The following is a 15,723-nucleotide window of genomic DNA, read 5'->3' as shown; positions in this document are numbered from 1 at the left end:
GATCAGAATTCTGCAACAAAACTTAATAGTACATGTTGAAAAATGTGAACTTGGGAAAATTGAGTTAATATGGAAGTGAATTTGCTGAATTAATTTTTTAAAATGTTATTTGGTAAATTAATAAAAGCCTGTGCAATCCACATCATCCCAGAGTTTAGAGCAAGACGCTAGAGAATGACAAGCAAAAGCAGACATGTACTTTTAGATTTTGTAAATCAATTTCAATAATTTAGCAAAAAATCCAATGAAATTCTGAATCTAAGAGAAAATTAAAACACATGTTAAAATAAATAAAAACATAGCCAAATTATATCTGCAGTTATTGCTTTAGAAACATTGAGAGTAAAATTTTTAGCATCAGACATAATTAGAAAAATACTAAATACCAGAAGTTCAAGACAGAAAAATATCCCATTTCTAAGAGAATTGAATTTTCCCAAAACTATGAAGTCTGATGAGCTAAGCAACAAGGAGCACAAATATTCCAAAATGGATGGTTAAAGGGAAATCAGCGTGGGTTCCTTCAGAAATAAATCTACAAATTATTATCAATAGAGTCTTCCAATAGGTCTTTATTTACATCATTTTCTTCATGTCTTAAAGTATATAGTTCACATTCTTAGAAAATAGAAAAATGAAATATAAGTTTAAGTTAAGCTTAAATAGGTAACATTCAAAAATATCCTGAACAAACAGAATGATGGAAAAAATAAAAGATAATAATTTAATTCTGATCCATCTAAAATTCTGTATTAAGATTAAATCAATATATTCTGGAGGCCTGCTATACCAATGATTTCTATGAAAAATGCTCAAAATATAAAATAAAACCAACTACAAATGCAGTATACATAAAAATATACGTGATTGGCCAAAAATAAATATTAGGCTAGGTTTATAGAAGTAGTATTTCAGTCATGAGTAATAATGATTTCAAAACATTAATTCATATCAAGAAATTAGTAATTCTGAGGATAAAAAGAAATAAAAAGAAATTGATGAAGATACTGTCTTTTCTTTCAGGATTTCACAGTCTAAATGTGAAAGAGACATGGAAAAAAGGAATGACAAATAAAACAATTACTACTTATGACAATATTATTAAGTAATATTGAGAGTATTATTTTCAATTCTTGTCACTTCATTTTAAAGGATAGCATCATTGTTTAATATAAAAAATAATGTATTGTACTATTCACTAAATATACCTGGCCCGGTCTACAAGAAAATAAATACAGTATTAGTATTCTCATTATATGGGACCACTGGCTTGAGAGTTTTTTAAATATGAAGCTCACCCACAGACAAGTAGCTAGTGTTAAAGCTGAGAAATAAACCTAGGTCTTTGTGCCTTGAATTACTGCCCATAAAATAACAGAGCACACAGACCAGACTATGTTAAAGTGTGTTCTGCTGAACAAGCATCCCATAGGGTATTAACCATTACAACACACCCAAAAAGTTGATAGTCTAATACTGTTGAGGAAGACTAGCTAAAATAAAAATAGGCAGGTGGCTTTTAACCATAAAGCCCTTCTAAGACTTTCATGTTCTTATGTACAATGCGAATTACAGCAGCAGTGCTCAGCACCCAGGCTGTGGACAGGTCCTGGTGCATGGCCTGTTGTGACAGGAACCAGGCTGCACAGCGGGAAGGGAACAATGAACAGGTGAGCAAGGGAAGCTGCTTCTGTCTTCACAGCAGCTCCCATGACGCCGTCATCACTGAGCTCCGCCTCCTGTCAGGATCCAGCATTGGGTCCTTATGGGAGCATGGGCCCTATGGCAAACTGTGCACATAAGGGATCCAGGTGGCATGTTCTTTGTGACAGTATAATGCCTGCTGATGTGAAGTGGAGATGTAATGGGCTTGAATCGTCCCCAAACCATTCCCCACCCCTGGTCCATGGAAGAATGGTCTTCCATGAAACTAGACCCTGGTGCCAAAAAAGTTGGGGGCTGCTGTCCTAGAGGAAGGTCTAACAGACAGACTTTTCAGACATACTTGATCTCAAAACCTTTCTTTTTTTCTTCGTTGAGGATTGTGAGGAGCTAGTATCTTTGGCACACTAGGAAGACCAAAGAAATATACAAACACCAGGGACTTAGAAATAGTCAGCGAGGAGAGAAAGGGGCCTTAAGAGAAGACAGGATAGGTATCTTCAAATCTGTCTCATCAAAGAAGGGCATAGCATTTCGCCAGAGGAAGTTCTGGATCCGATGAATGTTAACTGCTGGAGGAGAGATGTCACCTCATACAGCATCCCAGCAGAGGTGACTGACCACCTGTAAAGGTGCTACTCAAGGGATTTCTGCTCTGGCTTAAAGGACAGAGAAAACCACAAAGGTTTCTTTCTTACTCTTATATTCAAGGGTTCATTTGCTGCAATTGCCAGCTAAAGTTTGTACACATTCAGCATTTCAGAGTGTCCATTTTTGCATCATTCTGAATTGCATCTTATAGACAGGAAACATCAAAATACACCAAGTGCATAGGATTTACACTTACGCCAGTGAAAAGTAAAGCAGCTCTTTTCTAACCTACAGAACACCAAGCAATTTAAATTATCCTAATCATAAATTCCATTTTGGCAGAACAACATGGAAGATTTCTGGGGTGAAGGATATATTTACAGAATGAGACAATAGGCCCAAAGACCATATCTAGGGATGCCTAGGACCATTCAGTACACATACTGGTGTCAGGAGTAGGGAAGGGCTATGGCATGTGGAAGGGATTTTTTCACATCCATTACACTTTTCAGCATGTCCCTACCTGGCTCTGGATATCATTACAGGCAAAGAAAACATGGTTAATGGCTGTTACTAAAAGTTAACATTTTTTTGGCCAGGATTAGAAGTGAGATATAAAGCTGATACCTATTTGTGTATTCCTTGATGATCTGATATATGCTAATCTTAATTGTTTCATTTTCAAATCGGCTGTTGCTCCGGTCCTTGTATATCCGGAATTCAGCGGCTGTCACTGCCTCTCCATGAGGAATTTGAGTCAGATCAAACCGGAATTCCTTGTAATGCCTTCGCTGGTGAGAAAAATCCTTGTCTCTTTCAACTGGAAAAAAAAAAAAAAAAAGGAAAGGAAGGAAAAAAAGTTAGCCCTTTATATAGCCCGTTATAAAATATGAAAATTAATGGTAAATTCTTCAGCTTTGAAAATGAAAACAAACAGGCATCATAGTCTAAAACCAGAAAAACACTAACACCACCAACTCACGCACGTTTCCAGTTAAAGGAAATTCCACAAACCAACAGCCTTCAGTTCAAAAGCAATATAACCTCTGTGGTTTTATACAAATTCCTGGATCCTAAATGGAAAGGTTATCCAAAAGTGTTTTAAAAAGTGAAGATTGTAAAGTGGTTGCTAGTATGCCTCAAGTATCAGAGCACAGAAGAATTCATCCGGGAATTAGGAACGTGTTACAGAAACCTCTAGTGTTCCCGGGGAAGTGAGTGGAATTGCAGGCACCTACAGACTGTGTGTTTGGCATTTCAGATGTCAAGTAAACATATTATTTCTAAAATGTCCTCCCCAGAAAAGGTCTTCTTTCAGTAAAAAAAAAATATTTTTTTCTCCTTTTTTTTTCGTTTTTCACTTTCATAATTTTTTTTCTTTTTTACCCTTAGTGCAGCATAAGGTCTCCCAAAGACCTCTGGCCTGCTTAAAATTGGGAGAACATATTTTTCCCCATTAGCAACCTTCCAACCACATGAAGTAAAAAAAGTGTTCATCTTTGGAATATATTAAGAAACACTGAATAATTGAGGGTCGAATATGTCATTTATATTGTTGTGTGAATTGGTTTTGTACAATAGTCTATTATCTGGTCTCCATCTAAGGCAGTGGTTCTCAACCTTCCTAATGCTGCGACCCTTTAACACAGTTCCTCATGTTGTGGTGACCCCAGATTATTTTCGTTGCTATTTCCCACTAATCTTTCTTAATGGCCTTACCTTATACTAAGGGCTCATAATAGAAACACAATATCACTTAATGGAGTTAAGTTTCTCAGCATTGGTAGATTTCTCAATATCTCAGTTATCTGGGATAATAAAGAACACTGTTACAAAAAAAGTCATTTCAAGGCACTGTGTAGAGGTGTTACACAATTAAAGCCTGAGATAACGCTTTAAAAAAAAAATTCTTCCTGTCATATATTTTATTGCTAAAATTTTGTTACAAGAGGATAAAAATTGTACCAGTGATAGAAATGGATTCACAAGGTTCAAAGTTGGATTAAGAGACAATAAATAAATATCTCTAGAAGAGTAATTGAAATTGTGTCGTTAACACTACTACAGATATATGAAACATGGGATCCTAAACTAGGGGAAGGGTTGAGATGATTATGGAAAGGAGGGGAGGGTTAAGAGGATTAAGACCATCCAGGGGATAGGAGGGCTGCTAGCCCATCATGCTATGGAGACAGATGGAGGCCATGTCTGAAGCTCGTGATGATGAAACCCATAATTCTTGTCTTTTTCCTCCAAGATAATCCCTGATTTATTTTCCCCTAAAGAGCAGAAGGTGGTTTAAGAGAGCAAGGAGCTCATCCCTGCCTACATCTCACACACCTAAGCTAGCACACAGATAAAATGTAACCTGCATCTGTAGACATTTAAAAAGTTTCCTTAAAAAACAGGGTGTTAAGCCTGGCATGGTGGCTCACGCCTATAATCCCTGCACTTGGGAAGCCAAGGCTGGTGGATTGCCTGAGCTCACCGGTTCGAGACCAGCCTGAGCCAGAGCGAGACCTCATCTTGAAAAATAGCCGGGCGTTGTGGCGGGTCCCTGGAGTCCCAGGGACTTGGGAGGCTGAGGAAAGAGAATCGCTTGAGCCCAAGAGTTGGAGGTTGCTGTGAGCTATGATGCCCCAGCATGCTCTCAAGGGTGACAAAGTGAGACTCTGTCTCAAAAAAAAAAAAGGGGAAAAAATAGGGTCTCACTATGTTGGTCAGCTCAGTCCTCCCCTGCTTCCTTCCTGAGTAGCTGCAAGTACAGATGTGTGCCCCACACCCAACTGGAGCCATTGTTGTCATGTGGAGCTTTGCAAGGATGGTGCTGCTCTTATACTAACTCACACTACCTCATATAATTTATGAAATTTTTTTTCTTTAAAGTACCATTATCTCGGCCTTAAGAGAGGTCTACTTCCAGAGGGATCATTAATCAAGTTTTCTCTAAACAGGAATGATAGCCCCATTTGTAGGATGATATTTTCGGTCCGCAATTTAATCCTCTTCTCTGTCTAAACTTCTGCTGCTGACAGTGAGATTGCTCTGAACACTTCTCTTTCCTTTCTTATTTGTCCATTTCACCGAGCCGTATGGGAGAGAAAGAATGAGAGAGTGCAAAATGCCTGCCGCCCGGATAGCTAATAACAGAATGCAGGTGGAGGAATGTTCAGACCAGCCACCACTTTTGTTTTCAGGGAACTAAATTTAATTCACTGTATTTTTATTTTCTGATTCTAAATTTAAACAAAGTAGATGATAATATGTCACAGCATTTAAATAGCACTTATTATATTTCAGGCATTGTTCTAAGCAATTTATCATTATATTCATATTCAGACATTCTGCTTCCTAACAATCTACAAGGTAGATTCTATTATTATCCTTATTTTAAAGATGAAAAAAACAAGGCAGCAGAGAGAATACAAACATTCCCAAAGGATCTGAACTCAACCGTCACCAAGCTATGGCTCTTAAATTCTGCTTCTGCTTACACACTATTGCTTTGTCCTATTTTATTAATATAGACCTAAGATCTTGCCTTCACAAGTTCAAAATCCGGAAAGTATTGAAAGCTGAATATTTAGCTTACAGTTCTTCTGAATATTTGACAGAAGAACCAGAAATTAACTGATGTGAAGTGACTTCAAGTCTCCACCTATCCCACTTGACATAAATATTTACTGCTTTGCTACAGAACTATCACGTGTTTGCTCAGATGGCACTGTCCCAGACCCAGCTTGAGGAGTTCCAGACTTCATGATACAAGCTCCAACCAGCCATTCAAAAAATACATATTTCTCCATCCTGGAAGATAATATCCAAAATTCCAAGGGATAAAGATCATCATTTAATTTTTCCTTAATAATAAATTTTGTTTAAAATTTAAACCAATTTAAGAAAAGCGAACCAAAGCCCTGGAAATGAATGCTGAGACGTGAGTTTCTTAGAGTCCCGTCTAAAGCACACACCTGCATCGTGTGGATGAGTGTTAAATTCGTGTTATGTAATGTCCTCTACTGTTCTGGAATCCCCTCTAGATGTTAGTGTAATAAAGTAGAAAGCTAGAATTTCAGCTGTTATTATACAATTTGGGTTTTCTAATCCAACCTATTTAACTTAAACCCTTAAGGGGACACATTTTCAAAGAGTTTAATAAAATTTTGTATTAAATATACCACACAGAATAAAATTGCATGGCAGATTTGTCTAGTGATTCAAATTCCTGTATCCTACTGCTTTGAACCATAATTGCAACAATAAATTCTATGGGACATGTTGGAGTGAGTCATGGAATAAGACTTGTATTTATTATAGCCTTGCACTCTTAATGACGCCCACAAATATTCAACAATGTAATCTCAGTTACCTCAAAGACTAATGCTAGAGAGGTGACAAATATTAATATCCCTGACTTAAGAATATGAAATTGGGTGATGACAGCTGGGGTAACAGGTGTTTGTCTCCTAAAGCTCATTATAAATCTTTGTGCAATGTCCGTACCACCTACGTAATGGCATCTCACTGCTCTGCACCAAAATACTCACTCATTGTTTAAACAATATTTAGACAACGTCTTTCAGCAGTACACAAAAAATTAGACAATAAGCTAGAGAGGAGCGAGTTTGATCAACGTGTAGTTAGTCTCCATCTCAATGATATGCCTAATCCAGAGAAGGCTTCCAAAAAATACTGGTTAAATTACAGATTTCATTAATGGACCAAAATCTAGTCATCTCCTGCTGCCTTGTCTCACTGACTAAAGGCATGGTAACTAATTGTCATTTGTGTGACACAAATTGCATTTAATTCTCACAAACCTACTTATGTCCATCAGTTTTATAACTTGTCCAAGAGCTCAAATTTTAGAAATGGAAGATAACAGATTTCATCTCAGGATTAAGATGTTATTCCCAAGCCCTCATCAATAGTGTTTTTCTGAGTGGTGGTTGTTGTTGTTGCTTTTGTAATCTAATTATTTGTGGGGACAGTGGATCACTTTTTATGCAAAGAGCCCTCCTCCTTCTGATGTACTTACAATAAATATGGGAGATGCTTTTCTTTTTAGACTCAGTGCTCTTAGAACACACCTCCTCCAATCTTTGTTGTTCTGCATTCTGTTCATGTATCTAATATTGATTCTATATCTCGTGTAAGGACACTTTCATGAGTAAACAATGGTTGTATTAATAAGTTAAACTGAAATTACATAGTACACGTGTTAGTATGAAACATCATACTTTTACGACAATGACATGTTGAAATATAATTGTAACTTTCAAGTTTAGATAATTGTAACCCACTAACTGAATTCTTGTATACCCTAAACTTTTCATTGTCAGACCCACCACCCAAATCAAAACTTCCAAAATGGATGAAAAAGAACATACACCACATTTAGTATTCCTTAAATGTTTTATTAGGAGAGATCACTGACTTCTCGGCATTATAACAATTTAAGCATTCTATTTTCTCATGCATTAAAGTGTGTTATAACCTATTACGATGGTAAAGGACTTGAGAGGGCTAAAGGAAAATATAAGTGAACAAGAAAAAATAAATCAGAAAACTGTGTACTATTACCAGCTTTGATATTCATATTATATCAAATATTGTCCTTTTAATTCACTCTTCAATGTCTGTGCTACATCAACTAAACACCATGAGTTTCTTGAGTCTTTTTTTATCATTATTTCTAGTAAATCTAGTAAAATCTGTTTTACCAGATGAAAATATGCAAGACTTCATAAAAGCCATACTCACATTCCTATTCCTGGGTGGAAAAGAGTGTCTTTAATGGAAAACAAACAACTGAAACAAAACAAGCGAACAGAAAAGCAGGGGGTTGGCTCATTTAAGACAGAGCCAGACTTATCAGAGGGGATAAAAGGGTAGAGTGTTAAGATACACTAAGATCAGGGTTTAACACTATTCTCTAGTAGAAGCTATTCCTTTATCCCAAACTAAAAATGTCATCTCTCTCATGTGAGGCAGAGAGTTTAAGTACAAATACAAATATTAAAATCACAGAGCTTGATTCAGTCAATTACCTATGGTAATTGCATTTAAAGAGAGCACAACAACCTGTTTAAATTTTCATGTGTGCCGACATATCTCATAAGATCCATGTGGTACGCTTTACCAAACAGACCCACACAGACTCCTCTAACGTCGCAGACCCTTCTCCCATCGGCATTTATGGTACATGCATATTGAGAATATTTCCAGGTATAAACCAATGAATATCACCATGTAAGTTATGGTAAACTTTGGTATGCTTTATGTATTTCTATGGATAGAGTCATGTGGATCATCCTACTTATTAGCATGTGAAATTATTCCTTTCAAGAAAGACCGTCAACATAGGGTGTTTATTTGAGTTGATAGTTCCGAACAGTGGTCTCTAAAAAAATTAACTGGGATTCCTTTCTGCACACACACACACATAAATAAATAAATAAAAAAGCAATAAAATAAAAAAAGATAAAAAACAGAAAATAAAAAATAAATAAATAAATAAAAAAGCAATAAAATAAAAAAGCAAAACTGCAGACAAACTTAAAAATTTTACCACTGAAATCACAATCATAGTAATGGCGTTAAAGATACTTTCTTCTACTTATAGGGAGCAGGGTTTTTTGCATATTCCAAAATTCCCATCTATGTGAAACTTCAGAGATAACTAGAGCAACCCAAAGCTGAAATACACTGACGGAAGAAGAGAAGGAATTTATGACTATATATTTTTAAGTGGTAACATCACAACATACAAGAGGTAAAATATGAATCAGAAGATTCACTTCCATGAGTAATGGGCTGATAACGAAAAGAAACAGGTTTGCCTTATATAAGCACCAAACTATGTCGTAAAAGCTCTAAATTGCCAAAGTTCTGCAAAGATTAAACTTCTTTTTTAAGACACACACTGAAGCCTTTTATTGTCAAGATACAACTTAACAGAAGTTAATGACTGGACTTTTTTCTTTTCCCCAGATTCCTCTCTAAATGACTTTATCACTAATAGAAATTGGATAGACATGTCCCAGGCTAAATATTTTCATGTCTAAAATATCTGAAGAGTAGAATTAATTAACAGAGGATTACAGTTTTATCTATACAGCGATTTATCTGAAGTTTTAAGGAGATACATTCATGGGCAATCAGTCTTAATCTCCCACACAAGAGCTGTAACTTGGAAGACGCAAATAGAATCAGTAGCTGTAAGGCAAAGATAGTGTTCTCACAGGAGCCCAGCCAGCTGTTGAAAGAATACAGATCATTGTTTGCTGTTGAGTGCAAAAAATCATTAAAAGATTACTCATAGAATTATTACTTATCTGTGTTGCATTTTAAAAGAAATAGAAGCAAAGATACCATGCGAATACCAAGATATATCAGTTCACAAGACATCTCTCACTGACCAGTTCACTGAAAAACATAAACTTGGTCCTATAAAGACCTATTTATTCATCAGCGAATGAAAACGTACACATTTTCCATGAACAGGTAACCATTCCAGAAAGTGTGTTAAACTTTGTGTTCTAGAAGTCATAAGGGCCTCTTAACACCACAGCAATGTGTGACCCAAACAGAAAAAAATGTCCCCTAAACGTGTTGCAAGGAACAATTTCAATCGACTGTCAAGTTTTCTATGGTTAAAATACTTTTATTCCTAAATAGTTCATTAACACAGTTTTATAAAAGAAATAGATGAGATAGTTAAATAATTTTCATACCCAAACATAACTAAAGAAATTGATTTTCAATGTCAATTTAAAATACAAAGCACATAATTTGGAAATTTAAGAAAATTAAAGCATGATCCAATATTTATATACTATTTTGCTTTAGAAAACATAACACCTTAGGGACATAAAGAATTATTTCTTGTATAAAGAAAATTTCGAAATTGGAATGAAAGTGTTTTCAAGGTTTTCCCTCCTCCTTAGATAGGTCAGGCCCACCACTGAGCCCTCTGTAGTTATTTAGAATACTATAATGGTAACAGCTAGAGGTATCAAACATTGTTGGTGAGGAAATTAATAAGTTCAATAAGTAAGTTAATAACAAATAAACAATGATAATAAAATAATTAATAATAGATTTAGTAAAGTAGTAAATTTAAAATTTTTGTTTGTTCCTTTTTACTTGATCTAGGAAAGCTGATTCTCCATTATCTTCCCCAGAGAACAGATAAAAAACATTAACTTTCTCTCAAAATGAGTTTTCTACAAAGCCAGAAATAGTATCTATATCTTATAACTCCTAATTTAAAATGCTCTTTACACTAGAGTTTCAGCTAATAATGACCACTACTGGGGCAGTGCCTGTGGCTCAAGGAGTAGGGCACCGGCCCCATTTATTGGGGGTGGTGGGTTCAAGCCTGGCCTCAGCCAAAACTGCAAAAAAAAAAGGAACACTACTTCTGTGTCCTTTTCTATTCCAAGGTCAGTGTTTCTATCATACTTGAGTTTTGCACCCAATGTCCTGAGCTCATTCTTAGCACATCTTCTCCTCCTGTGGGTTTAGTTTCTTCCTCTACCTTATTCTAATGCTTTGGAGACAATAGAACACTGGGGAAACACCCATAGATGAACAGATTTTGGTTTATTGCCATGTTTCTCCAAGTGTCTTGGGAAGAATGACACAGGGGGTCTCGTGAAGGGTGTTCATAAGGACTCATTCACGATTACGGTAGATGAGGCAGGGTTTTGTTCTGGACTTTATGCTCTCAAAAGACAGAGGTAACTTTATTATACGGTATCTTAAAATTTAATGAAATTTTCTAGAAGGTGAGCATAAGAGAGGTAGGATAAAGCTGTAATTGGTAAAAAGCAGCAATCAGTAATTAATATAATCCAGGAAAGTGGATGTCATTTTTGAGATTTCTTGCTTTTAATCTGTGCTTAGATATGATTCTGGGGTGGGTCTTGTTTTTGTCCTCCCCTGTCATCATCACAGAGGTCTTATCCAATATTAATAGTCTGTGAAATTGTTTACAATCAACAGGAGAACTGTGAGGGCTATTTCAGCTCCTATCTACTCCAAGACGTAGTTAGTAAATCCGGATATTAACTTTCTTTCCCTCACCTTCCATGTTCATTCACCTTGATTATCTTAAAAATTGCTACTTCTACATTTATCCAATCCTGAAATAGTTACCAGATAAATTCTCAGGGCCAAAATCTAATAGTTAAGGAGATACAAAAAGAAAAGTTATGGGAACTCAGATAAGAAAGAGTAGGCCCCTGCCACCTAGGAAGGGAGAGGATGGAGATGGACAGAGGGAAAGAGAGAGGGAGAAAGATCTTTCTGGAACATAGCAAGTTCTCAAAAAGGGATGACAGTCTCGATATCAATCACCTTCCATTTGGATTATAATTATTGTGTCACCTTATTTTAGTGAAGTATTTGAGAGAAGTATCCATGTTTTCTTTATGTTTGCTTTTTATCTCCATATATATCCACATAACCCAAATGGGACTTTTTCTATAGTAAATAGTCAATAAAAGTTTAATCATACAAAACTGCCAATGGGCTTAAAAACCAGCTATTTTGATTGTCAGAATGTTAATTTCTTTATCTAGAATATAGGTTATTTATAAAGGAGATTAATGTTATTGTGGGGTTTTTTAATGTTATTGTGAAGTTAAAAAAGATTTAAGGTGAAATTTCATAAAGAATAGGTAGGCAGCGCCTGTGGCTCAGTGAGCAGGGCGCTGGCCCCATATGCCGAGGGTGGCAGGTTCAAACCCAGCCCCCGCCAAACTGCAACCGAAAAATAGCCGGGCGTTGTGGTGGGCGCCTGTAGTCCCAGCTACTCGGGAGGCTGAGGCAGGAGGATCGCCTAGGCCCAGGAGTTGGAGGTTGCTGTGAGCTGTGTGATGCCATGGCACTCTACCGAGGGCAATAGAGTGAAACTCTGTCTCTACAAAAAAAAAAAAAAAAAAGAATAGGTAGAAAATAATTATATTTACTTACTATCTTGGTTAGATGTCTCACATCTATAATGTGGACCACATGTTGGTATGTACTGGCCAGAAATAGCACTCTAATAAAATTTGGTTCTGACAACTGCTCTTTAAAGGAGTCTTACAGTCATTTTGTTATGTTTATCACAGAGGACACCAATCCAGCCTGAAGTAAAGAAAATATTTTTTATTATTTTTATCATGAGCATTTTACATAGGAAATTATTAACCAGAAGTTAAAAAATCAATATTCATCTTTCACAAATATTAATATTGTTTCAAAAATCAGTTTAGAATAATGCTGAAGATACTTGATAAATACATTTTATATAATAAAAACAGTCACTTAATTATGAATGAATGTATTTACTATAAAAATAACAGATTTGATCATGCTATGTAAAAATACTTGAGAAAATTTTGTGTTTACCTATAAGGAGTCAACATTAAAGCTCAGTGCTTGATAATCCCCTTTGGTAAATATTTCTCTCTTAAGGTTTCTTTAGTGGAAAAATCTGTTCCTTTTATAGATTGCCTGGCAGCTAGAGGTCAATCATTCTAGTCTCACCAGATTTCACTAAATGACCTCGTGAATTCTTCTGTTCCATTAGTAAAACAAAACAGTCCATTTTTAACCATCTGAAGGTGATAGGGGTTACAGTAAGTCCATCTACAGCAAAGAGCCTTCCTTTACATCTTGAAATCAATGAAATGATACTTTATCTACAGTGAATATTTGTGGTTACCTGACAAAAACAGGTCAAAGGTTTTGTGAGTTGTCCTCTGAGATTGCTCAGTTCTTTCTCTAATGACTGATAATTGAAAACAGAGGCTGGGACTATCAAATGTGGTGTGTGACAGATAGCAGTAGATTAATGCCAATACTTGGGTTACAGGACACTAAAAGGTCAGGAGTCACGGGAATTAGCTATTGTGCTACTGTGAAAAGACAGACATGCAAGGTCTATTATCCCCTTAATAGCTCTTACCTTAGCCTGAAATCCATTCTCACTTCCTTAGGTTATAATTTAGAGATAACCTTGATGTCACTTTACACATGATGTCAAAGCAAAGTCACTCACCCTAAGTGTACCAATAGTTAGGATTTGGATCATTTTATTTATACAATGAAGAAGTGCTTTTAATATCACATTTTAATGTATTCAATGCTCATTGGAGGGGGGAATTTTAGGAACATTAAAAAAGATAATTATACCCAATGGAAAGAACACTTAGCTAGAAAAGTTGACAATTATATTACATTTGTTCAGAATGTCTCCAAGAGGCAAAGAAGGATGGAGGTTTAAGTCAGAGTTTGTATAGTTTAAAGGATATGAGAACTTTTGTAGCTGAACAAACAAATAAATGTCTTTCTCTAATTAACTGCTTTAAATTTTAAATCGGTATAATAACTTTTATATAGTTCACTCAAATTCAATTTGTAGTTCAATCTGTCATCTTGAAACAAAGCAAACTATAAATTTTCCTGCTAAATGAGTTGCATCAGTGAAGTTTGATACAGGGAAGTAAGTAATAGAGAGATGTGATTGCCCTTACCGCCGACATATAAAGTTAATAGAGACAAAACTACTTGGTTTAACAGGTTGCTAAGAAAAAGAAAGACACTATAAGAATATATTACATGTGGAGCCCATGACTAATACAGGAGCAGCTGATCTTTCTGTCCTGCTCAGGCAAGAGCTGCAAGTTGTCGTTGGCGCCTTATGTTTCTTTCCCAAGAAGTTATGATTCATATTTGCTTTTCGTATATTTTTAATGTCATAATAGCAGCACTTTTGCTTCGCACACTGCTGTACACTCAGCTCCTTGTCTCAATTCTTGCCATAGAGTAGATATTCAATATAAATGTGTAATTAACAAACATAGGATTAGGCTTGGCGCCTGTAGCTCGGTGAGTAGGGCACCAGCCACATACACTGAGGCTGGAGGGTTCAAGACCAGCCAAGGCCTGCTAAACAACAATGACAACTGTAACCAAAAAATAGCCGGGCGTTGTGGTGGGTGCCTGTAGTCCCAACGACTCGAGAGGACCAAGAGTTGGAGGTTGCTGTGAGGTGTGACTGCAAAGCATTCTACCGAAGGTGACACAGTGAGACTCTGTCTCAAAAAAGAAAATAAATAAACATAGGATTATATGCCCAGAGTTTTTTGTATTTGTTTTTCTCAGCTTTTGTTTGTTTGTTTGCTTTCTGCATTGTTTCAGCAGGGAGAGTAAATCTAAACTTTGTTATTCCAACCAATTCCAAAGCAGAGCGCTTCAACTGTCTATTCTTAAATGAACCCTACCCATGCTACCAAATGGTATTATTTCTAATTATATATTTATATTTCCTTTCTTCCTTTAAAAAAAATTTCAAATAATAATGAATCCTAATGTCATATATGTATCTTCAGTTCCCCACTATGTTGATGCTTAAAAGCATATGTCAACCTAATAGAATCTCTGCAACTCTTTATTTTTTTTTGAGACAGAGTCTCGCTTTGTTGCCTTCAGTAGAGTGCTGTGGCATCACAGCTCACAGCAACCTCAAACTCTTGGGCTCAAGCTATTCTCCTGCCTCAGCCTCCTCAGTAGCTGGGACTACAGGCGCCCACCACAGCACCTGGCTATTTTTCATTGCAGTTGCCACTGCTGTTTAGCTGGCTGGGGCTGGGTTCGAACCCGTCACCCTTGGTGTTTGGGGCTGGCTCCGTACACACTGAGCCACAGGTGCTGCCCGAATCTCTGCAATTCTTTTACAGATGTATTACTTTTGAGGAAGAAGAAAAATGTAATTGAAATAATAAATTGTATTGTTTTTATTATGCTTAATATTAGAATATTTGAAATAATTTCCAGAATGAATGATGTATTGTAGAATAGAACTTTTTTGAATATAATAATTTCTACAATTCCTGTATTCTCACTGACTTTTCCCAAGTATTGATACATAAAATAGTTAAGAATTTTATTTCTCCAAAATATGTGTATGTAATATGCCCAAATTATTGGTAACATATTCAGAAATTTTCAATACACCTTATAAAATATTGAAAATAGTTGGTCCCTTCAAAGAGTTTCTGTTTTATTGGGTTGTTACACACTCTTCTAAGTTTCCTTAACTTTATTCTTAAAATGAAAGCTCCTTTTATCAGCCTTTGTGTTTACCGATAGAAACTAGATTACACAGTACATGACTTGCTTCCCATCTCTTCATACCACATTATTAAAACTGTGCATTCTATGAATTGATACATTGTCTTAAAAGATGCTTTGTATAATTGGAGACCTACTTCAGGACATGTGTAGATTTAATAAAGATGTAACAGGTGCCAGAATCAATAAAGAAATCACATGATCCTCCTACATTTTATTGAATAAGACCACACTGTAATTAGAGACAAGGGATCCTTAGCGGCCTCAGGTCACTAAGTATTCATATGAAGAGTCTCATATTTTGGTTGATCTGGTTTCGTACCCTTGGGCTTCTCCTTTGTA

At 36.0% G+C, this 15,723-nt stretch overlaps 1 protein-coding gene across 1 annotated transcript in view; it reads right to left on the bottom strand.

Annotated features, from left to right (window-relative positions):
* BMP5 (bone morphogenetic protein 5) overlaps positions 1–15,723 on the bottom strand; it is a 135,138-nt gene that overhangs the window by 68,459 nt on the left and 50,956 nt on the right. The window contains exon 2 of the mRNA XM_053603457.1: positions 2,881–3,073. Coding sequence (XP_053459432.1) covers positions 2,881–3,073 — 193 coding nt within the window. The remainder of the gene's footprint in view (positions 1–2,880; positions 3,074–15,723) is intronic.

Source organism: Nycticebus coucang, chromosome 9 (genome assembly GCF_027406575.1).
Source record: "Nycticebus coucang isolate mNycCou1 chromosome 9, mNycCou1.pri, whole genome shotgun sequence".
Lineage (NCBI taxonomy): Eukaryota > Metazoa > Chordata > Mammalia > Primates > Lorisidae > Nycticebus > Nycticebus coucang.
This window is presented reverse-complemented; position numbering and strand designations above follow the sequence as displayed.